Genomic DNA, 24102 nt, shown 5'->3' on the forward strand with positions numbered 1-24102 from the left:
TCTAAACGCATCCTGGCTCCAACTATTCCTTATGCCATCCTTCCCTTTTTCAAGTTGCTGAAAACAGTGTGCACCTTTTATTTTCTGGAAAAGCACCCAATGAATCTTGCTACTCCGGGAGTGATACACAGACCAGCAAGCTCTGCCCACCAGGGAGCTTGTTAGAAATGTAGACTCTTAGGCCCCACCCTAGATGCACTGAATCAGAATCTTCATTTTGACAAGAGCCCCTGGGAGATTCATCTGCACATTAAAGAACAAATGATTTAGAGGAATGACTTCATGAATATATTGATTTAAATTTGAGTGTCAAAGTGGCCAAGTGCTGAAAACCCTGTGACACAGGGAAAGGTCAAGGATACCTGGGCTTCTTGGCAGACAGAAAATGGGAACTAAACAAAACAGTTTGCATGTGACATTCTGCTCAGACAATTTATGCAGGCTGCTGGAAAGTATGATTAAAACTTTCTCTGTAATTCCAAAGGTCAGAAGTAGAAATTCTGAGCAGAAATTATAGGGGGAAAGCTTTCAGCTCTCTGTAAGGAAGATAATTTTAGTAATTAGTATTCAGAGTAGAAAAGATTGGTTCATATGGGCCAGCCTGTGGCTCACTTGGTAGAGCGTGGTGCTGATAAAACCTAGTCAAGGGTTAAGATCCCCTTACCGGTCATCATTTAAAAAAAAAAAAAAAAAAGATAGGTTCATAAAATAGAGACCTCCAAGACACCATAACTATTTAAGTACAGACAAGACAACTCAATGACAGAAATGCTCAAGAAGGGATTCTGGTACAGCAAGAGATATGGAACTATGGGAGCTTATGTCTTTCTTAATTTTAGGTCAACATTCTTTTTCTGGCTAACTTCCCAGAAACAGATGCTGGAACAGGTACCTGTCTTGGAAAGTTTGCGGCAGGATGTTGTGAAAAAGTCGTCGTCCTCCTCCTCCTCATCGAAGAGGCCACCTGGAGGGAGGGATGGGCTTTTCACTGGAGGGGGCTGCTCGAGTTTCTGGGGCTCCTTCAGTGATGGAGTGGTGGTGGTGCTAAACACATCAGTGTCCCCTGTGGATGGAGGGACAGGACAGCCACAGCTATGAGCTACTGTGGGCCTCTTGACTTCATGGAAAAAACAGTGCCAACCACCAAAAACTTTTATTTTTGGTTCATCCACAAAACACATTAACAGATCCCAATAACCTCCATCCGTTATAGAGTGTCTGTAACGGTCTACAACTGCTATAGAGTGTCCCACAAGGCAGAATCACCTGGTCACTCAAACACAAAGCAGTCCAAGGCCACTGATTTCTAAGCGAATATGAGCTAAAATCAGCAAATGAACTATTACTAGAAGCAGTTCAATGCCCTCTGAAGTTCCCAGGTACTTCCTACTCTCCATCTTTAGAAGATGACAATTTTTAAAAAGCTAGTCTTTAAACGACAAAAGAGTATTTATATAGTTTTTAAAGACAAACCCTAAATTATGTTACCTAAAAATACAGAAACAGCTCCTGCTGGGATTTTCTTTCGAGGTTTGGAGGATGAAGACCCTAGAATGAGAAAGAAAGGGATAACCACTTCACAAGATAAATAGCTTTCCTTGTTAAACCCGCTTCCTGAAATATGTGCACCATAACCCACAGCTAATAGGAGACCGTTTAAAACTAATTTTGCCTAAATGAGCCATTTAAAATTCCTTAGTATCTTCTTCTCTATTGACGTCATGACTTTTGTCTTGGGTGAACAAGACCTAAGCTGTGACTCCTGTGGACGATGGCCACAGACTTCGATCAAACACGCAGCGGGGCAAGGGAGGTAGGAGCCTGGCAGGAAGGGGGCAGGGCAGAGCGAGCAGGGCACCCAGAAACAGTTCCGACCACCAATCCAGCATAAGAGCAAACAAGTGAAAAAGAGCAGCAAAAACTCCAACACACCAGTGAAAACATGAAGATAGTGAGAGCACACAGGGAAACTAGGCAAGTCACCGCCACCAAAAAGTGGAGAGCAGCAAGTGGGGGCAGCCGAGTGAGCCGACATCGGGGAGCACGAGGGGAGGGGGCTTCACATCTGAGGACGTGTGGCCTGGGAGACTGAGTCGCTTAAAACCACTAATTTCTAACTCCCAAGAACTACCATAAACCTAATGGAATAAAACTGTAGGTTAAAAAAAAAATTTTTTTTCTGCTTTTTAAAACTCCACAGATGATTTTAGTGCATACTGGGTTGGAGAATTACTGACCTCCATCTAATATACAGAATGTTAGAAATGTTTCCTTAAATTAAAAATACCATGGGGAGAAGGCAGGCCTGGGTTCCATCTCTGGCTTTTTCTGATAGGAAGGCCTATCCATTTTGCCAGATGACCATGGGTGAGGTCTAAATGGGGAGAGGTAAAGATGGGGACAGTCTTGCCAGATGACTCTGTGAGGAGGGCAGGAGACGGCTCCAAAGCCCTTCCTTGGCTTCATTAGGCCAGGAGCTCCACTGTGCAGAGGGGCCACTAGAGTCTGTGAAGAGCTGGCCGGAAACTCAGGGAGGCAGAGGAGTTGGCTCAGCCTGGACGTGCACCCAGCTACAGCCCGAAGCTGCCTCTGCCACCAGTAAGAAGGCTGGAAGACCTGGCAGGCTGGGAGAGTTCCCAGGGGGGACTGAAGGCATGCAAGGAGTCCTGCTTCCTCTCCCCTGCCCTGACCTCCTTTTACCTCTCCAGACTCAGACAATCAAGGGGAGAGAGGGTACGGTGTGTCACTTGGGTCCCTTTCTAGCCAGAATCACCGAGGTGGATTCTGAGGCCTCAGGCCTTAGACCTGGTGGGACTAGACACACCACTGAAGTCAAAGCCAGCCCAAGAGCCCAGGTGTCCCTCACCCCTACCAGACCTGGTGCCTTGATGCCCCCAACCCAGCTGGGACAGAACAGAGAAGGGTCTTGGCTTCCTCTCCTCTCACTTCCTTGGGCTCCTGAATTCATTTGCTCCTAAATCTTGTTAACTCCTTTTTTCTTTTGGTGTTTCCTTGCCTTCCCTTTCTCTTATGTCTCCACCTCTCTTTCTCTGTGTCTTTCTTGCTGTCTCTGTGTTCCTCTTCCTTCTCTCATCCTCAATTTCTCTCTGTCCATTTGGGCCTCCTCCCCGCCTCCCACGCTCCTATTCCCTCCCTCCTTGGCCTCCTTTTCAATATGCTAAACCAATTTTGGGCCAAGCACATTTAATAAGAATAAAACAAAAGACTCATAATAACAAGAACATTTCAGAAAAAACACAAAAAGTTTGAAAAAAATTGTTGAGTCAAAAAGTCAAACAATAAAGAAATTAAGATTTCTTGGGGGGAAAAAAATTAAAAATACCCTCAACAATGCTATAAAGTACTTTTCCCGTTTGGCTTTTAATGAATTCTCTCCTAAGAAAGAGGCATAAAATTGTGATGTGGGTTTACAGATGGCACTGTTTTTCCATAACATGAACTAGTGCAGATGAACTGCTTTTAACCAGACCAAGGCAAAAACAACAGCTTCCTGCTTAACAAAGAAATGAGGCTTGGGAACAACTTCAGGGCTTCCTTCTGCTAATGGGAAAGAAACAATTCTGGAACTCTGTTCATGAAGCAGAGTTGGCCCCGATCCCAGCTTACCTTCACTAATAGAGGCTTGGGCTTGCCGATCGTGGGGGGCTTCCATGAAGAGGTCACTCTGGTTGGAAAAAGGTACAAAGAATTCAAAAAGATAGGGGACCCCTTACTGGTGAGCCACCGAAAAAAAAAGTAGGGGAAGATGTAGCTGCATTTGAGGATTTCTAAGGAAAAGTAGCCCTATAAAATTTAAAGCTCCATATTTACTGTTCTGCCAGAAAATAAGTTGTAAAAAGTAAAGACTGTGGCAAAATCAGGCCCTTAAATAATTTAGAGATTTAGAAAAAAATTCAGGATTTTTTTTGGCAGCTGGCCAATATGGATGTCCAGGAATTAAATTCAAAGATATAAGAAGATAATAGATAAAGTAAGAATAATCTCACATCCTCTTCTCTACCAGTGAAGGACATCAGGTATCCAGTGTTTCTCACTCTGTGATTCCAGTTTCAAAATGTCAAAAAAAAAATGAAAGTAGAAGCAGCTTCCAGTAGAGAGCCAGTTTTCTCCCACTAAAGGACCAAAATGTCTTTTTCTCCCTGTGGGCCCATGACACACCTACAGAGGCGTGACCAGTGACTCACCTCCTCGTCCTCATCATCAAAAAGTCCCTTCCCACCACTGAACAGGCCACCTCTAGAGCCAAACGGTGAGAAGTCTTCATCGGTCAGCTTAGGGGGTGCAAATAAGTTACCTTCATCATCTAGCAAACAGAAAGCAATGTTTTGCAGAGAGCGTTAAAGATGGGTTTGGAACCCGAGTTCCCAGGGTTAACCCCCACAACACAAGCAAAACTGGCATGGAGTTTATTTAAGCATATTTAACAAGAAGTATTGAGGGGCAGTCTGATGAATGTCAAACAAAACCCCACTGAACCCCTCAAAAGGCTCTCTGGGCTCCCATCTCAAGTCTGGAACAGACAGTGAATTCTTTAGGCAATCCCCCTTCATCCGATCTTACTTTTTTCAAAGAAAGTATACAGTTCAATTGTAACATTTAAGACCCATCGCCCCAAGAATGCTGAACAAGGACATGTATACTAAACGAAGAGATCTGCGGATTGACACAGGGACGGGGGAAATGGAAAGGGCACTACTATCTAATATAAAGGGTCTGAGATTCTTCATTGAAACAAGTGCTAGAGATCTGTAGTTTCTATACTTCTAGAGAATTCTACAAAGACAGGTTAACGATCACTCTAAAATCTAAAAATTCAAATCTTTTCAAGACATTTTTACTCCACACCCATCTTTCTTCCCAGCACCTCAAAACACGCTTTTAGATGCTTTGAAAAAGTGAATGGAGAGAGACACCATTAAGTAGCACTTTATGTAGAGCAAGGATCCCCATACTGGCCAGTCACCAAAAAAAGTAAAATAAAATAGCACTTTATGAATTATGTAAACAACATTCCCGAGCCAAACGGCTCCTAAAAAAACAGAACTGAAGGACAAGGCTTACCATCTGAAGGAGTTCTCCTTTCCTTGTCTTTCAATGTTTTCCGTGTTTTTGCTTCTCCTGAGGATAAGGCTTGAAGAATATTTCAGTTTTAACAACACTTAGTCCACATTTAGTATATATATACTGGTTCTTTACATATCCGTTATCCTCATGCATCATAAACTAAGAGCCATCCATTCAACTTGTATCCCAGCTCTACCAGAACACTTAACCCCGTGCTATTCCAATAGTAAGCACTCAAAAAGTGTCTCTTTGTAAAACAGACGGCTTCCGTTTACACCCCAAGGTCGTGTGCATTCTTGACTATATCAGGACTGAACTTGTTGAAAGAATTATTCTGATATCTTTCTACCCTGTTAAATAACTGGCATATACTGTATAGTTTATTTTTATTTATTCAAGATATGAGTGAATATTGAGCCAGGGATTCTTATTCTGGTGCCCATAGTTCTCTGGGATACCCATTAATCACCTGGAATTGTATGTAAAATGTTATAATGACGTGTACATGTGCATTTTTCCTGTGGGGTCTACAGAGTTCAGTTATCAAAAGGAGTCTATAAACCAAAAAAAGAACAACAATTTAAGTCTCTTGTGCCTTAGAAATTAAAAAGGGAAATTGCCTTTTGTGAAACCAGCAGAGGATCTGGCACCTCACTGACCACCCCATTGACTTGAGTCAATGCTCACCTGTCTGCTCCTCTTCAACTCGGCTCATGGCATCCCCTTTGATCCGAGCCACCAGCTCATCAGCAAACGACGTAGGTCTACTTCTTTTCTAGAGGCAAAAGAGACCAAAACAATCACTTTCAGGGCTGTTGAGTTAGCTCAGTTGATTAGTGTGCGGTGCTGATAATACAAGGTCAAGGGTTTGGATATCCTTACCAGCCAGCCTCCAAAAAAATAAATAAATAAATAAATAAATGATTTCTTTTGTAACAAACTAGTGCAATTTACTTTAGGACACCTAATAAAATTATGCAAAGAAACTCAACTGACAGAAAATAGGGTTTAATTACATGAATTTAAACATAAGCACCCTATACAGATGACCCGAGGAACAGGACTCATAGAGCATTCCTTCAAAGGGAGATGCTCTTTATTTCTTATGTTTTTAACACTGCAATTTAATACTTGAAAATCTAGATTTAAAAACCTGGCTTAAGGTGCTTGGGTGGAGAGGGAGGAGCAACAGGGTCTTAAAACTCTGGAACTGAATATATTCTGAATGATCTGACTGGTAAAATCGTAACATTTAAAGAAGAAAGTGGAAGTTGTAAGGCAATTTGGGATACTCACCATTATTTTCAAAAGTGTAAACAAAATGACAGATATGGTGCAAAACGAGATAGCTACAAAAATACATGACAATAAAAGGAATGTGTCCTAGGTATCATTTCTAAAGCCTGGCCAAGGGATAGCAACTACAGTCCTTCTTACAGGTCTGACATTTTCTTCAACATTCTCAATGTCTTCTTCCTCCTTTTCAGAGTCAGCAAAAAGGTCGCAGCCATCATCATCCTCTTCTTCATCACTCATGTGCACATTGTGCTAAGAGTACAGAACACCAAATCAGAATGATTAGACACAGTCATCAAGCTGAAAAGGAGACACTGTCATTGAGCCTTTAGGATCCTCCCTCAAAAGATAACAGCTTTTTAAAACGATGATGATGATGATGATGTAGCAGATTATGAAGCGGTACATGTGCTGGAACAAACAGCACACAAGACTTACTTGCAATCTAAATAAATAATTTATTTTTTAATAAGAACATAACAGAAAGAATATAAGAGCAAGATACTAAAATATTAAAAGACACACTCCCAGATCATAATACCAGTTACCTCTGGAGATTATGCAGAGAAGATGAGGCTTGAAGGGCTCAAACTTAGCCTTATCCACTAGTTTCTAACTTTTCTGAAGGTAGCCACTGATATGTATAACTTGAAGAGTTAAAAAAAAATTTTAATGTGCAAATTAATAAACCGTGCCAGACACCATGCTAAAAGTACTTAATTGTCTAATTTAGTCCTTACAACTCTGAGGCTCACTGTGGCACACAAAACCAGTCTATCTTTAACAATAAAAACAAATGAGTAAGCCAAGGCTTTTAATCACTATATTATACTATTTGAAAAACTGTCTGTATTTATGAATCTTATAGTAAATTCTATAGAAATAAACATCCTCTGAAGAAAAGATGATTATTAAAATTTTAGAGACAAACCACATTTATGAATGCAACCAAGATAATACAAATACCAATGAAAAAGTACAAAACCCTTCATGTTACAGTTGAAAATTTTTGAGAAAAATATTTCCCAGTTAGGCAATTGAAATGCAAGTTGACATAATCTCAATATATCACTATAAATATATTACTGTAGCAATGTACATATATTACTGTAGCAAAAAAATTAGCTAAAATAATCACCCCGGCTGATTGTAGGAAAATCAATGTTAATGAGACTGCAGGAAAATCAATATACTTGATCTGTAATTCAGAACACCCATCAGACAAGAGTAACCAGAGCCATTAATATGACTCTACACCACCTTATTTCTAAGAAACTCACAGAAGTAAGGAATTTCTATGAATGAAAATATTAAATATAGCAATATTTCAAAAATAAAACTCCAGAAATAAACTATTTCCCTTATATATTTAGAGACTATGACATTATCATATATCAGCATATTTAAAAATATAGTTTACAAAGCAAATTACAAAGACTATCTTAAATGACAAGGAAACACTATGACGTGGTAACATAAAAAAGCAGAAAATAAAATATGCATATTAGGAAAAGAATATGCCCTTAGATAGATATACAAAAATTAAGATAACAGATGGTAGGATTAGAAGATTTTCATCTCGTGAGTGTTCATCAGTGTTGCCATTATCAATGTAAAACAGGGGAAGGGGATTCGTGTGACATAGTTCAGTGTGGGTGATTTGGCCTTCTTTTAGAGGCTCTGTTTCCCAATTTCATTTTTTACATCTTTGTTTTCTAAGAAAAATGAAGATAACTTTTAAAGTAAAATGGGAGAAAAATATACAAAGAAGGTAGTTAACCTAATACATGAAGTACTTAAGGGAAAACTAGTTATAAACATGAAAAAATCCTCACTTTGTCATAAATGATTTGAAAGTAATTTTGGTATACTGTATATGTTATGCTTCAATTAAAATTGAAAAATAAAATCACTTAAGCAAATGAGCCTTACCCGGTTTTGATCATTGTCACTATGACTGGCAAAATCTTCATCTGACTCCTTTGGGGGAAAAAAAAGTTTTGTTGTTAACACAAACATTATTTACTTAGATGCACAGAAATGGTTTAAGGTCTACGTCTCTGGGACAAGTTGATTCTATGTCAAACTGAAGAAAAGCTCTGATACTCTGTCTCTTTGTACTGACTACTGGTCATCTTAAGTATCAAGGTGCAAATATGGTAGATAGTGGCAATACTGCAAAGAGTTGTTCTGGTTAACTTGTAATTTTTGTGGTATATTTAAACACTACTAACAATTTGTTCATATCTGACCTTTCAGCTTTAACCTTTGGATTGAAAGAGTTGCACATTTAATTAAGTAAATTATCAAAACTCAAAACTCAGTTTGTGTTACTTTACATTTTAGACTCGGCTCTGCATTCCATCGAGGTAGGATAACTATTTCATCAGGCCCAAGAAGGCAACATCAGTATTTGCTATCAGCAGTTTGCTAAAGAGCTACATCAATAGCTAAAAACAAAGGATTCAGCTAATGACTATCTGTTATAGCAAGGTTACTTAAGAAGAGCTTATTTCCTACTGCTAAGTTTTTTGTTTGGAGGGCTAGAGGAAGGAGGGCCAGGGAGGGGGGCTGCAGAAAGTGGGATGAATGAGAAAAGAGGGACACGCACACAAAACTGACTCCTTCTAGAAATCTTACACTCAAGGGCTATCCTTCAAAGTGCCTCTGCCCTTTGCAACAACGAATATTCCATCTAAGGGAACAACTCCAGATACAACTGTGGTCGAGGCCCACAGACCCTGAAACCCTAGGCCAAGGGCAGATCATGGTCTGTGGGTATAAAAACGCTGGAGGTGGCAGAGCTAAAACATAAGTGGATGCATTAAGAAGCATCCTCTGCCCTAGAAGGATTTATAGTAAAAAAATTCTAAATGTCTATTTTTTTCCCTAGAATTATTCAAAGTTAGCACAAACTCAATGACTATAACTCAGGCAGAGATTCCACCAAAACATCTAAGCTGCCCTCTTCAAAATATATTGGGAGAATGAGGGCTTTGGCGGCAAGATGAGAGGGAGGGTGATGGTGAAAGAGATTAAAGCAGTTTTACGTGTTTCTGTACACAAGACAAAAAGGAAATCTAACCCAAAGGAAAAAACTTCAGAATATGGCTTCTATCAGTGCCCACCATGAGCTGGTCGTGTCAAACAGTCCATACCTCTTCTTCTTTCTCTTCTTCACTGTCCACGATACTACCACGGTCGCTGCCTATGGAACCTTCTGTTGAGAAGGGAGACAGAGTTGCCACCAATATTCACAAGAAAATGTCCTTAGTTCCTCCTCAAAACCACAAACCACCATACAACAGCAACACAGAGATTTTGCTAAAACATCTATACTCATCCACTGGAATTAAAAGTCTCTTCATAATAGTAAGAACTGTGATATTTACATAGTCTCAAAGTATCTTCCCACAGAATACTTACAAAAATAATTATTCATTACAAAGAAAAAAACCTGTCCTCTGTTCTTCAAAGATGTCAAGGATATGAAAAACAAACGAATGTTGGGAAACTGTATCAGACTAAAAGATGACTAGAGAGATTTGACAACTAAATACTGTGAGTGGTCCTAGAGTGAGTCTTGGACCAGAGAAAAAAGAGAAACTATACAGGACATTATTGGAACAATATTGGAAAAATCTGAATATGACTAAAGATTAGGTAATACTATTATGTCCAGTAAAAGTCCTAATTTTGATCATTATACTGTGGTTATATAAGAGACTGTCCTTGTTCTTATACTTAGAAATACTTAGGAGTAATGGGGCACAATGCCTCAAATAGGTTCAGAAAAAAATATTATGCATATTTAGAAAGAATGATAAACAAATGTCATGACACATTAACAACTGGTAACCCTGGATGAAGGGTACATGGGAGTTCATTGTACTATTCTTGCAACTTTAATGTAAGGATGAAATTATTTTAAAATAAAAAAGATATAAATGTTAAAAGTAACAAAAATACTGGGTGAAGAAGAGTACCTTCACTAGACAGTTCTCCAAGACCTACATCTTCTTGCTCCATGAACAGCTTTGACCCAATTAGATAAGGCAAAGGACGATCAATGTACAGGTCCTGTAAATAATGAAAGGGAATAAACCATTAAATATTTAGGTTGAAAATAAAATTAAGTATTTCATTTGACATTTTCTTCCCTCTGACTACCCAAAACAAGTCACATAGTAAAAGTGGAGAATAAGAAACAGCAAGATTAAAAGTAAAAAAAAAATTAAAAAATTCACTGATTTAAAAAAAGTCAAATCCTAGGTAAAGATGGCAAAGTAGGGCCAAATCACACAGAATTTCCCTCCCTAAGTACCTAATTAACAAAAATTAATAAAAATAGCAAAAACCTACAAAAGGTTTACTAGCAGTAACCCAACAAAGAAAGGGCTCAACCTCATATTAAAAAGCCGAAAAAAAGGAAGACCAAGGAAAGAAACTGAAAATTCCAGTGCGCTTTGATAAGAACTAACCTTACCTTCCTCCTCTAAAAAGCAGCACTGGTGAGACATATACATATACACAGTTTGTTTATATTTTACATAAACAAAAAATAAAAATATATTAACATTATATATTAAATTATAATTAATATATAAATACTATATTTTTGTTTTTATTTATATAAAAAAATTGGGGGGGCTCACTAGTACTTCTTTATTCTGCTTCTATATATAAAAATATTTATCATGAGAATAATCAATAATAGCCCCAAATTTGGAGAGAAGTACATTGAGGACATAACCCAGATGCTTGTACATGACTATGAGGAAGTAGGTGGGTATGTCTGGGATGGGGGGTGGGGTGGGCACACAGGCCACAGCAAGGCACAAAGGCAATCAAGGAGGGTTTGTTCACGCTGCATCTGAGCAGAGAGAAGTCTGGAACAGCGCACGTGAAGCTCAGGCTCAGCAAAGAGAAACAAATGGCAGCTATGCATTTAACATAACAGTTAACATAACATCTGCAGTTAACATAACAAACTAAAGAAACGTATCCAAAAGACAGATGAGAACCTCTATCTGGGAGAAAAACATAACCCAAGAAACAGAAGAACCACTACCCCAAGTGGTTCAACACTGCAGAAATTAGAAAAATGAGGTTGGTAAAATAAGGCCAGATGATAAGACAAAACAATGAAATGGAGGAGACTGTGTACACAGTATAATACATGTTGGAGATCCTTCCATTTCACTCCTCCACTTCTTTTAGTCCTACCCATTACACATTAAAAATTTACAGTCAAGAAAGCACTCCACCCTAGGACAACCTCCTACCTTCCACTGCAGGAGGAAAAGCTGACCTGTCCCCTTGGTATTTTAAAAATACCCTTTGTCCCCGATATTTTTTCCCTCAAAAGGTCCCTGGTGGGTAAGGGAGGCATTTCTGAGGCTCACACAACAGAAAGATTGGGAAAGTTAATGATAAAACAGCAATCAATTATGTGTAAAGAAAAGACAGGGTGCTAATTTGGACTAACTCTCACTGGGTTCACTGCTGACTTCTAAGTCCACACAGTGAAGAAGCAAGCCAGCAAGTGTACCAGTGCCAAAGGATCGGCCCCAATTTGGCACGACTCTGCAAGGTGCAAAGTGGATGAGAACTGTGCAGCTAAGTGAATGACTAGAAGGGTCTGGTTTTGTGGCATGTTTTAATTCATAAGGCACTTGAGTGTCACAAGGACACTCTCAAAATCAATAAGCCAACCTTCTGTGTGTACACTGAGTGACTCCGTGTTGCCCCAATTGTCTCCTTTAAGGATATGAGAGAAAGGAATAGTAAGCAATCAGCACGTGCTAGGATCATCGGCAGTCTGTACACACATGCTCACAGCAGCCTTGTCTGTAATAGCAAAATCCAGAAACAACCCAATCGCATTTCAACCCTCTGCAGTCTTCCTTAGCACAAACTACAGAATTTCAGGTTCCCAACACTCTTTTCCTCTCATGACCCTCCCCCTCCTTCAAAACCCAATTCAGACCTCATCTTCACCCTAAGATTGGGGGGCTGGGGATTGGGTAGATGTTAGTCGAAGAATACACAATTTCAGTTAGACAGGAGGAAGAAGTCAAGAGATCTATTGTACAACATGGTGACTACAGTTAATAACAATGTACTGTATTCTTGAAAATTGCTAACAGTAGATTTTAAGTGTCTCAACACAAAAAATGTTAAGTATGTTAGGTAATGCATAAGTTAATTTGCTCAATCAAGCCACTCCACAATGTATACATATTTCAAAACAACATGTTGTTCACAACATATACAATTTCTTATCAATTAAAAATTTAAAAACAACAAAACTTCTGAAGTAAGAAATAAATAAATAATTCACAAAAAAAATTCAATCTTATCTTCACCCTAAACATCCCATCTGGAAGTCAGTCAATTCTCTCTCAGAACACTTATGATGGTTACTCATGTTATCTCTCCCTCCAGACTGTAATAAACACTCTGAGAGCAGAAACCATGCCCTGCCATCTCTGTACCCCCTAACCTGGCATGGTGCCTTGTACCTCATAAGTGCTCAATCAATGCCCCATCAAGCAAGTCTTTCTGACAGAGTCAGTGTGAGATTGCTAAGTGACAGGCTCACGTCCTAGAGGTAAATTGAGTGCCTTACTAATCATGTGCCCAAGTAAAGACCTAACACATAAGAGAAAAACAATAAATATTTGAATTGAACATCTTTACCTTTGGTTCAAGGATCAGTTCCACCCGCTCATTAGCATCCTCATCTTCAGAGTCTGAGTTTCCTGCTTTTATATCAAGTTGCTCAAATGCACTGTCCAATACTTGTAAACCATAGTTCACAGCCTCCTGGACTTTAGGAATCAGATCTACTTCTTTCTGTTCCCGGGTTTTCTCCTACAAAAAAAACACCATTCAGTATGGATCTCTAACATATTGATACTGCCTCACGAAAACACTCTGAATGTTCTCTAAAACCTAGACTCATGCCCCAAAAACCTTACTTAAAAAGTCAACAAAGTCAAATTACGCTGAATGCTTTAACACAGACTTTGGAGTAAGACTGCAAGTTTAAATCTCAAGTTTGCCACTTTCTAGGCATGAATGAAGCTACCTAAGGTCCCGGAGTTCCACAATCATCATCTACAAAAAGAGAAGTGCAGCCATTGTGTAATGGTTCAGTGAGATAAGCTGTGTGAAAGTGCCCTAACAACGAGTGGCATGTCGCTGCCCCACTACTGGAGGAATAAAGGACCTAGATTTCTAGATTCACACTGACTGTATCCCACTAGCCTTGGTTAATGCTCCCTTGGACAATTTAGGATTTAAGACTTAGAAGAAAATACTCCAGCCAGAGATGTCATTTTTCAATTACATTTAAAAAAAAAAAAAAAAAAAAGACTGGACAATTACGATTATTTTGTAAATTTGTTCCACATCAAGAGAGGGTCAGATCTCTACTCTATACTTTTTATCACCCTACAATAATGCCGCCCCCCACAAAAATAAATCTGTTCCTATCACCAACCTGCTGAATATTTTCCATAGGTCTCTACTTCCTACAACAGCAGCTCTCAATGACAGTCCCCTCATACACAAGTGTGTCATCAATTGTGAGAAATACTGAAAAAATATTTAGTGTCATTTCCACTCCTCACAAATATTCTAGAAGTTGATACATCACTGCAGAAGGAACCAGACCATACTGTGTTGTCCTGAGGCCAAAGGGGAAAACCCTACTTTAGTCTTTGCCTCAAGTACTGAAGTCTTTCTAATTTAAATATTTTTGTTTTGGTTGCATCTTTCTCTCCTCTTTGTATGCTGGGTTCTGAGTTAAACAGCTAATATTATATTGAGTCTGTGAAAACATATTTGTGAAATATATAGTGGTTTTTTAAAAAGTAGTTCACTAGGGCCGAGCCCGTGGCGCACTCGGGAGAGTGCGGCACTGGGAGCGCGGCGACGCTCCCACCGCGGGTTCGGATCCTATACAGGAATGGCCGGTGCACTCACTGGCTGAGTGCCGGTCACGAAAAAGACCAAAAAAAAAAAAAGTAGTTCACTAAATACCTATCACTTCAATTTAACCCTGACTTGGTGTAACCAGATACTATTGCATGTAAATGGTTAGCAAATCCTTGAGTACTATCAAAAATAACTTCATTTTTTAAATATGCTGGGGATAGGCAGGACTTTAGCTGATTCTAATATCCTTTCCTAGTTTAACAGCTGCATGTTACAAGTAATAGTAATAGTTACTGATAAAGTGCCCAACCTTTTCTGAATAAATTAGGATTGATTCAAAGCCATTCCCATAATAAACTTATTCACATTCCACTTTGCTTTCCTGAGTGGGAAAAAAAAGGTAGAATATCTGCCAAGGTGCTAGAAAGTCAGTGTAACCCAAAACTACTTATCTGCGCTTTGTGGGAGCACCTGAGGGAAAAGGCTTATGCACCTGCAACACATGAGGCCACAGGGGAAAAGTAGGAACTGCAGCTCCTCCATTCCTCAGACTGGTGTCTGAAACCCTCCGGCATCCAGCCCTCACCTCCTTACCTTCTTCTCACCTCCATCACCTTCCACAAACATAGCCCATGAAAATACCAGGTATAGGCCCCAATCCTGAACCTTAGCTCATGCATTCTCTTTTGTGGAAATGCCCCCTTACCCATCACCTTAAAATGTGGCCCTTCTTTCTTCATCCAGCTAAAGTCTCATCCTTGAAGCTTTTTCCTGCTATCTCACACCAGTGACTCTTACTCGTCTGAACTTTTAAAACACTGAGCAGCCACACATCGGACATGCTATGTCCTGTGGCAACAACCAAGACTATAACCTCTCGAGGGCAAAATCTCCCTCGAAGTCACCAGCTCCCTGCAGTCTTACTGCAGAGTCAATTCACTACACAGTCTGTATTCTCTGTACTAGCACATCCTGTAGCATTCCAGAGACATTCATCTTACTGTCATTTTGATCTGGTAGAATAGGAATTAAAGCAATCATGGAAGACAGGGAAACAGTCTTGAAAGAACTCAGCTACACAGTATTCTATTCCAGAGGATGGCAAACTACAGCCCTGCCTATGGCCTGTTTTTGTAAGGCCCTTGAGACAAGAATAGTTTCTAGTTTTTAAAGGGTTAGAACGGGAAGAGGAAGAGTTAGAGGAAGAAGAGAAGGAAGAAAAAGGAGAAAATGGGAGGGAGAAGAAGAGACAGAGACCTGTGTGGCCCACAAAACCTGTAATATTTACTATCTGGCCCTTTACAGAAAACGTTTGCCAACCCCTGCTCTATTCTTATGCCAGAACTCAGGAATTCAGGTATTACTTAATATGTTAAATTTCAGAAGCAAATGAAAGAGTTTAACTGTTGGGCTGCTGGCAGGAGCAGTCTTTCCCAATTCCCCCAGGATCCATCCCCTGCCCACTACGTCCCCACCAGCCACATTACACATGTCTAACACTTTTCTTCTGTGAGTCAGGAACTCCACTGAAGCATGACTTAACACAAGTACCTGTTCTGGTTTTTCTGCCTCAGCCTTGAGTACCGGCTCCTCCACTTCTTCATCATATACACGCTAAATATGGAAGCAAAGTCATTTTTAAAAGGTCAAAACATTATTTAAAATAAATCACAATATAAGAATTCAATATACAGTAAAAAGAGACAAAGATGGGGAAGGAAATGGTTATTCAACAAATGGCTGAGGGGAGCTGGGCCGTGGCTTACTTGGGAAAGCGTGGTGCTGACAACACCAAGTCACTGAGGGTTAAGATCCCCTTACCGGTCATCTTTAAAAAAAAAAAAAAAAAAAAATGACTGAGGCCACTACCAGTGGGTCACGGATAAACAGCAAAGAACTATAGTCAATTCACCAAAAATTAAATTTAAAAAAAAGACACAAATGATGATGAAACATGAAAAAAGCTCAACCTCCCTGTTGACCAAAGAAATGTAAAAACAGTAAGATGCCGGTTTTCACAGCTTTTCCTTTACCCACACACACGTTGATCGGGCAGTGGTGCAGCCACGCCTACCTGAAGCTACTGAGAATGTCAACTAGCATGGCTTACCAACCAGCCAACAAGAACTTTAACATATGCAGCAATAGAAACAGTGAAGGTAAAATTTGTTTTCATTCTGATGCTTAAAATGGCTGGTAGATTTTTATTCCATTTACATGAAAGCAGAGAGGCAAAACCCACCACTGATTTGCCAAAAGGCCAGGCACTTGACTGACCATTACAGCACAGGCAGGCAAGACTTCCAAAACAGACCTATGGCTCCATCAACTCATTGTGATTTCCTTGTTTTTAGACTATCAAAGTACAACATGCTTTTTATAAAAAGTCAGTATAAATGGGATGATGAAAATGTTCTAGAATTATAGTGAACATGGTTACGAAACTTTATGAATAAGCTAAAAACCACTGAACCATATACTTTCTAAAAGTGAATTTTATGGTTTGTGCATTACACTTCAATTTAAAAATCATTAAGTCAATATAAGGATACATGTAAGAGATGTACTTAAAAATAGCTCCCTCCCCACACCCAACCTAATCCTTGGAATAACCAATTTAAGCTTGGTGTGTGTGCTCCTCTGTTTCCTGAGGCTCTTACACAAATACATACAGACGTATATACATACTCAGAGTTCTCCTTCCCCTCATGCTTTTAAATAAAAATGCACTCAGGCTATACACATTTCTCTGCCCCATTTTTCCACGTAATGTTCTCATAAACCACTTTCTATTTAGGCCAATGCATATAGATTTGACTCAATCTTTTTAATACCTACATAACATTGTATTGTATAAATTCGACCATAATTTTTTTTAATCTTATCATTACACAATGTAAACATTTTTTATGGCCCTTTACCAATTTCTCCCTAACCTCCCCCCCCCTTCAACCATAATTAATTCGACAGTTCTCTATTGGTGAATATCAAGGAGATTTCCAGTTTTCACTTTTTTAAAGAAAGCTTCTCTAAACATACGCACACACATATTCTTAGGCACCAGTCATTTTATTTCTGTAGGCGTCTCAAAAGCAGGACTGCCAAGTCAAAGGACAAAACTGTTCTTTAATATCATAGCTATTTCCAGATTACTATGCACAAATGTGTGACAATTCGTTGTCAGCAGCAGTGTACTCCAATGCCCATTTCCCAAACCTTTGCCAACAATGAATGTTGTCCACCTTTTTAAAATATCTGCCAATCTGACTGAACAATATTGTTTTAAATGTTCATATCCTCTGACACAAAAATTCTACTTCTTGAAATTTAGTTCCAAAAAAAAAATCATAAATGCAAACAAAAGTATGCTCACAGCATCCTGATTTATATCAGAAACTCACAAATACCAAATTTATAATTTATGCAATTCCAATCAAATGCTAATAGGATTTTCTGTGGAACAAAATAGCAAGATAATCCCCAAATTCACACAGGAAAGTAAGAAGCCAAAGATAAATAACCACGATAATTCTGAATAAAAAGAAGTTATGGCGACTTACTCTTTACAGCAGCGAAATACAAGAAAGGGCAGAGGCCAGAAACAGACCCACAATTACACGGAAGCCTGATTTTTAAATTCCTATAAACACCACATACACAACCACATACACACATATATCAGTGAGGAAAAGAATGACCCTACAATAAAGGTGATTTATATGAAAAAAATGAAATCCCTACCTACACTACACACTCAGGCACTTGCACATGTCCACACAGGTAGATAAAAAGGCAGAGATACAAAGAGCCCTCACCAAAATGTTTACAGTTAAGGAAAAAATGGGAGTTGGTACGTTTGAATAAAATATGGAAAAATATTAAAATTTTTAATGCTGGGTGCTGCATCTTCTTAGCACTTGTGATTATTCTCTGTACTTTACACATATGAAATATTCTATTTTAAAAATTTGATATTGGAGGACTGTTATGTAAATTATGACAGTCATATAATGCAGTAAGAACAAAAAAATTAAATTCACAAAAGCTTCGAAGATGTGATAAAAAGCTTATAAAATAATAAGTTGACATTAAGAAACATGCAGGCTGCAAATACACACACACACTGTCACCTAAAAAAGGTTAAAGTTTAAAAAAAAGACTACAAAGAAATATATCACAATGTCCAATGGTTGGTTAATTTGGGATAGAGGAATTGTAGTTATTTTTTTTTAATAGGTTTGGGTTTTTTTTAAGCCTAATGACTGCATTGGAAATGGATTTAGAATATCCATGACAAAACATTAAGAGGCTCCCCTATGATAAAATTTCAGATAATTTTTCTTTTTCTTACTTGTTGTTTCCTAATTGTTCTATAAAGATCAGAAATTACTTTGGTAATTTTCAAAGACAAGAACAAAAAAATAAGTAAAATTTAAAATTAAGACACTCAGACATGGCAGCTACCAAGATTACTTTAGAAATTAAATAGCAAGACCATTAACCTAAAAGGTTGAGTTCACACTGAAGTCTGAATACCACTAACACCCTACTTTTCCTCCTGCCTGTCATTAAAAAAAAACTGCCTCACAAGACATCAGCATCCTGCAGCTGGAAAGCCAAACATGACATGTAAGAAGCCAACCAACAAAGACCTAAAACCTATTGGATCTTTTGAGGGTGAGCAGGATATGCATCTCAAGAACTCAGTACACAATAGACAATCAATGCTAACTTCCTTCATCCTTACCAGGCTGAACTCATGGCTTCATGTGTCTTCTGATCATTTTATAATCAGGTAGCTATACCCAGAATTGTTAAATATCTTTGGTATTTCCCTTCAAAGGAGCTTTTCCTCTTTAGAGAGACGGGGTAAGACGTGAAGGTGGGGAACTGGGGGAAAAGGGACCAGGGCTGGGGATTTCTTAACAGATTATACAAAGCCCTGGTAGTTTTCATTTACGTGTTCATTCATTCATTCATTCAAATACACACTCAGTCCCTATATATCAGGTTTGTGATGGGCCCTGTGAATACATTTACAAAAATATGGAGATTACTTTCGAAGGGGAGTTCAACTCATCAGATCCTATTAATAACCATAAAATTATGATTGTGGGAAGTCTACTAAAGAAGGGTATATGATGCTGCTTCAAGTTTGTATCCAGCGGGTGTGCCTAGTGCAAAAGGTCAAGGAGGAAGTAATAACTGTGCTGAAACCTGGAAGATAGACAAATGTCAATCAAAGGGTAGAGGCACACAGAGCAAAGTAAGCAAAGGCCCAGGAGCAGCGGGGCATACGGTACCTCCAAGGAATGAGAAGCCTGGAGTGTCAAAAGCAAGAAACATCATCACATAAAATAAGGCAGGCTCAGCCTCTGCAGGAAGTTATAGGCCAATAAGGTTTTTGAGCTTTACCCCCTCTCTAATCAAGTATCTAACAGCTTCAGCAACTGCATCTGTTTCTTCAAGAGAAAGAAAGAAAAGGAAGGGGTAAAAATGACCAAAACCTGCTTTTATAAATTAATAGGAGGGCAGGCCAGTAAGCTCACTAGGTTAGAGACAGTACTGGTAACACCAAGGTCAAAGGTTTGCATCCCCACACCAGCCAGCTGCCCCCTCACAAAAAAGAGAGGGCTGAAACTGAAGTCATTAACCATGGCACTTAATATTTCAGGATAAAATTCCTAAATTAACAGATTAATGAAGCTTTAAGAACTGCGTTATCTTCTGATGAGATACTAAAACACTGGACAACGTTAATCGGTACTTCTCCTTCAGTGTCCCCTCTTGAGCCTTTACTTAAATGATACTAGTTTCTCTTGCCCTAGAAAGTTCTGACTGTTCTTGCCCTAGAAAGTCCTGACTGTTCTTGCCCTAGAAAGTCCAGACTGTTTCACTAACTCTATAATGTAGTTTGCAACTCTGTGGCTGCCTCTGAGGTTAATTAAAAAAACCCAGAAACTTACCTGACTTTGAATAATCTTTCTGATAAACTACCATAAAACCAAATGGCACCATCATTCAAGCCTAAATCGTAACACATGAGTACCCTTGTCAGGTTTTGAAGAAAACACGTAAAAAACCAGATCACAGCCAAATGTATTATCAGCAAGGAGATTTTTTTCAGAATTTTACTTATCTATTTATTTATTTTGGAAGCTAGCTGGTATGGGGATCTGAACTCTTGACCCTGGTGTTACAAGGCTGTGCTCTAACCCACTGAGCTAACTAGCCGGCCCAATTTTTCCAGAATTTTAAAAAGCATTAGATGTTCTTTCAACATCACCATGTTCTGCCATGAACACAAAAACCTGTAACATGTAGCATTGTATGAGGTCTGGGAAGCAGACAAATTCAGCAATGGCAACCTACACATCCAGAGAGGATTTCTTGCTTACAGACCGGAAAGGGAAGAGGCACAAGGACTTAACATTAAGAGGATGGAGAGATGTATGGAAAACAGGAAATCCACAGAAGTGCACAGAAATAAAGAACTCTTACCAAAACAAAACAAAACAAAAACAAACTCCACAAAAACTAGATCATGGAAAACTCAGAATCTAAGAAAACTTGACCAGAGAAGAGCTGAAGAAAAGCAAGGTCCTGAAGACTGATTTAAAAAAAAAGAAGTTCCTGATGCCCCCCCCGCCAACTGCTCCCCACTAAAGTACTGATCCCGTACTAATCCAGTACCAATCTGCTACAGGCACATCGGGTACAAAAGAAACCTCCAGAATCTATTCCCTGCCCAGTCTAGTGCAAGAAGAGTTGAGCACCTGATCCAGCAAGAAAAGTACAGAACAAGAGCAACAAGCATATTTTTAAAAGACACCAAATTCAGCTTGATGAAAAAGTGATGGGGCTGTATATGCCAGGGAAGTAGAGAGTCCCCTACGCTGCCTCTTCCAGTGAGAGAAATGCTCAGAAGCAATCACGGATGTTCTGTGTATCTATGATCAGGAAATGACTACTGATTTTACTTGACTACTTGTTATATGTCAAACTTACCAGTGTTCTTTTGCCACTAAAGAAAATAACAGGCAAAGAGAGCTCTAAGACCTTGAATAAGATCTTTATTTTACACAAGGCTGTCCTAAAAAGGCTAGAAGTGGCATTTCAACCTGAGCTAATAAAAAATGCAGAAAAATGCTGCACAAGTTGCCGCATGGCATTATTTGGTGTTCTCTTAACAACCGTAAATTTTGGGCTTTTTATAATTTGCAATTTTGGAAATCTTTTCTATTATTTCATATCTTACAATATCAGGAGATAGCCTACTTTAATAATCCTCTTTTCACAAATTAATGCTGACATTCAGAAAGTTAGACACCCTATGAAAACAGACTAGCTTAACTACACTTCTCCATCCTCATCTCTTAACAGTTTCCCCTTCACTCACTTGGTTCCAGACATACTTATTTCCTTTCTAGTCTGGAATTATGTTATTTACTAAGGTAAAGGCTCTATCTAATTTACCTACATATTCCTAGCACCTGGCAGAAACTCAATATAAAGACAAAATTACACACGGGTCAAAACTACCTGTCTGTAGTTGATTCTATAGCATAGGTTCAGCCATTATAAGAAAAGCTTAGTTGAGAATATTCCAAGGAGACTTATACATCCTTTTAATGTAATTTATCAGAATATAATGGACCCAGTCAATAACTGAAGCCACATGCTGGTGCCCAGAGTGTCAGGCCAGGTATACCGCAGTCCTTACACAACGTACCATAACAAGGTTTATTTGAGTGACCCACAACTGCTGACTACTCTCAAAACTGAAAAGGGGTGGAAAGACTAGAGGTAATATGAGGTAATTTTATCATTAGGTTTTTTAGAAGACTTGAAAAACACAAACTTAAAACTTTACTGATAAAAAACAGAAACATTAATCCTAAACAAAGATGCTCCAATTACCAAGAACCAACACTTCCACCAAAATTTAGGAAAGAATCTAATAATAGCTCATTTAAAATTACAATATCTCTTGCTCCCCAAAAAAGTATTATTTATAAGTATGATGTAACTAAATAACTCACATTCTCAATAAACTGGGTATTGGATAGCATAAGGAAGTCATTGAAGACATTATGCAGGCGACAATCTGTGGCTTTCGTTTCCCGAATTAGTCCGTCCACTTGTTTCTTGATTTCATGGGTCCTAGACATAGTCTGCTGTGAGAATTCCTGTAGAAACTGTAGTAGCTATTTTAAAAACAAACACACAATAGTGTAAATATTATACGCAGCTATTCTTTGTGTTAAAACAAAAAGAACCCACTTCCTTTCACCTTGGTGTGTGTTGGAATGTAAAAGTGATGCTCTTTGGACAGTTCTAAGACCAAGCGACATTGGAAAACATTAAGAAAGTTCACGAAAAAAAGAGTGGCAACGAGTCAACGGACACTTGCTATCTCGTTTCAGGAGGAATTTTAAAGTCCTGCTTGGTTGTCATTCTACAGGAATCACAGGAGAAAGGGCAAGATACCCAACCACCACTATTATGCAAAAATCCGATTCATATGAGACTTTGGAATTACAATTCTGAGCTTTTGGGGCCGCTGACTTGAAGAGTCCCCCTCAAGCATAGCCACATACTGGCTTGTCCCCCGCCCCACTCAGTCCAGGTCCCAGCACGGAATCGCCTCACTGGTGCCCCGCTAGGAAATCCGAACACGGAAGGGAGCCCCGCGTCTGGGCCGCAGCCTGAGGCCTGCCCTATCCTCGGTGCGGGGGACGGCCTCGTGGAGTTCTGAGGGCGAGGAGGGGGCTGCATTCACAGGGGGAGGGCAGGCAGGGCGGCCGGGGTGCAGGGACCCAGGGACCCAGGGACCCAGGGACCCAGTCCTGCCGCTCGCGGGCAGCGCGCTCCCCCGGGCCCGCCTCTCACGCCTGCGTCGGCCGCCAGCGACCAGCTCTGGCTGCTCCTGCGGATCTCCTCCACCGACCAGGGCCGCTCCCACACGGGCTCGGACGCCGGCGCCCGCTCCTGGTCGGGAGTCGTCCGGTTCATCTGCAGCGAGAGGACGAGAAGAGGGGCTGAGCCTGGGGCGGCGGCCCCGGCCCCGACCCACCCCGGCCCGGCCCGGCCCGCGCCCTCACCATCCCGGCTGCGCGGCTCGGCGGGCTCCGGGGCCGCACCCGCCCGGGACCCCGGAGCTCCGGAAGCCGAGCCCCAACCGCAGGGCCCTCGGGCGTGACCGGGCCTCACGTGACCTGCTGTCACGTGACCGGACCCGCATGTGACCGACGTGAGCCGCTGGGAGGAAGCTGTGGCCGGGAGTTTGGATTGGCCTCCACCTGGCTGGGGCGGGGGAAGCCGGGGCACCGGGGCCGACACCTGGGAGCGCCGAAGGGGTGGGGTCGCCGGCGGCGCTTGGCCCCAGACCCGAGCTGGCGGCGCGTGATCAGCCCCTGGACAGGCTGCGAGCGCTGCGCATGTGGACACAGGGGCCCTGAAGGAGCCTGGGGAGCGACCAGCCGGGGGCGTTAAGTCGTCGGGCGACGCTCACGGAGAAGGCCTGCCCGGCTGCGCCTCTTCACTTGCTGCTAAGCCCCTGCCCGTGACTGGGCCGGACCGGGCGCTCAGCAACTGCGGAACCACTGACCCCCCGGGCGTCATCCTTCTCTTCCTGATGACATGCTGGGTTTCAACTCACTGTGTGGCGCCTGCTGAAGATCTCCTACTCTCTCGGCACTGCCTTCAGGTTCAAGGGCAAACTTATTATGACAAGCGAATAAAAACCCTCTTAGACTCCATCCTCGACGCCCCCAG

The 24102-nt window shown here is 40.4% G+C and overlaps 1 protein-coding gene across 4 annotated transcripts in view; it reads right to left on the reverse strand.

Annotated features, from left to right (window-relative positions):
* Positions 1-23532, reverse strand: part of LOC134366973 (WASH complex subunit 2A-like) — a 55150-nt gene extending 31618 nt beyond the window's left edge. For 3 of the 4 annotated variants that reach the window (XM_063083605.1, XM_063083587.1, XM_063083614.1), the window contains exons 1-15: positions 23430-23532; positions 23218-23340; positions 22368-22532; positions 15877-15939; positions 13084-13257; positions 10368-10461; positions 9540-9601; positions 8314-8361; positions 6523-6633; positions 5773-5860; positions 5083-5151; positions 4206-4324; positions 3628-3685; positions 1489-1548; positions 893-1063 (exon numbers count right to left, since the gene is read on the reverse strand). In XM_063083605.1, coding sequence (XP_062939675.1) covers positions 893-1063; positions 1489-1548; positions 3628-3685; positions 4206-4324; positions 5083-5151; positions 5773-5860; positions 6523-6633; positions 8314-8361; positions 9540-9601; positions 10368-10461; positions 13084-13257; positions 15877-15939; positions 22368-22532; positions 23218-23340; positions 23430-23432 — 1408 coding nt within the window. In that variant the 5' untranslated portion in view covers positions 23433-23532. The remainder of the gene's footprint in view (positions 1-892; positions 1064-1488; positions 1549-3627; positions 3686-4205; positions 4325-5082; positions 5152-5772; positions 5861-6522; positions 6634-8313; positions 8362-9539; positions 9602-10367; positions 10462-13083; positions 13258-15876; positions 15940-22367; positions 22533-23217; positions 23341-23429) is intronic. The other variant, XM_063083596.1, reaches the window with a different exon arrangement.
* Positions 23533-24102: the final 570 nt, after the last annotated feature.

This window comes from Cynocephalus volans, chromosome 2 (assembly GCF_027409185.1).
Source record: "Cynocephalus volans isolate mCynVol1 chromosome 2, mCynVol1.pri, whole genome shotgun sequence".
Lineage (NCBI taxonomy): Eukaryota > Metazoa > Chordata > Mammalia > Dermoptera > Cynocephalidae > Cynocephalus > Cynocephalus volans.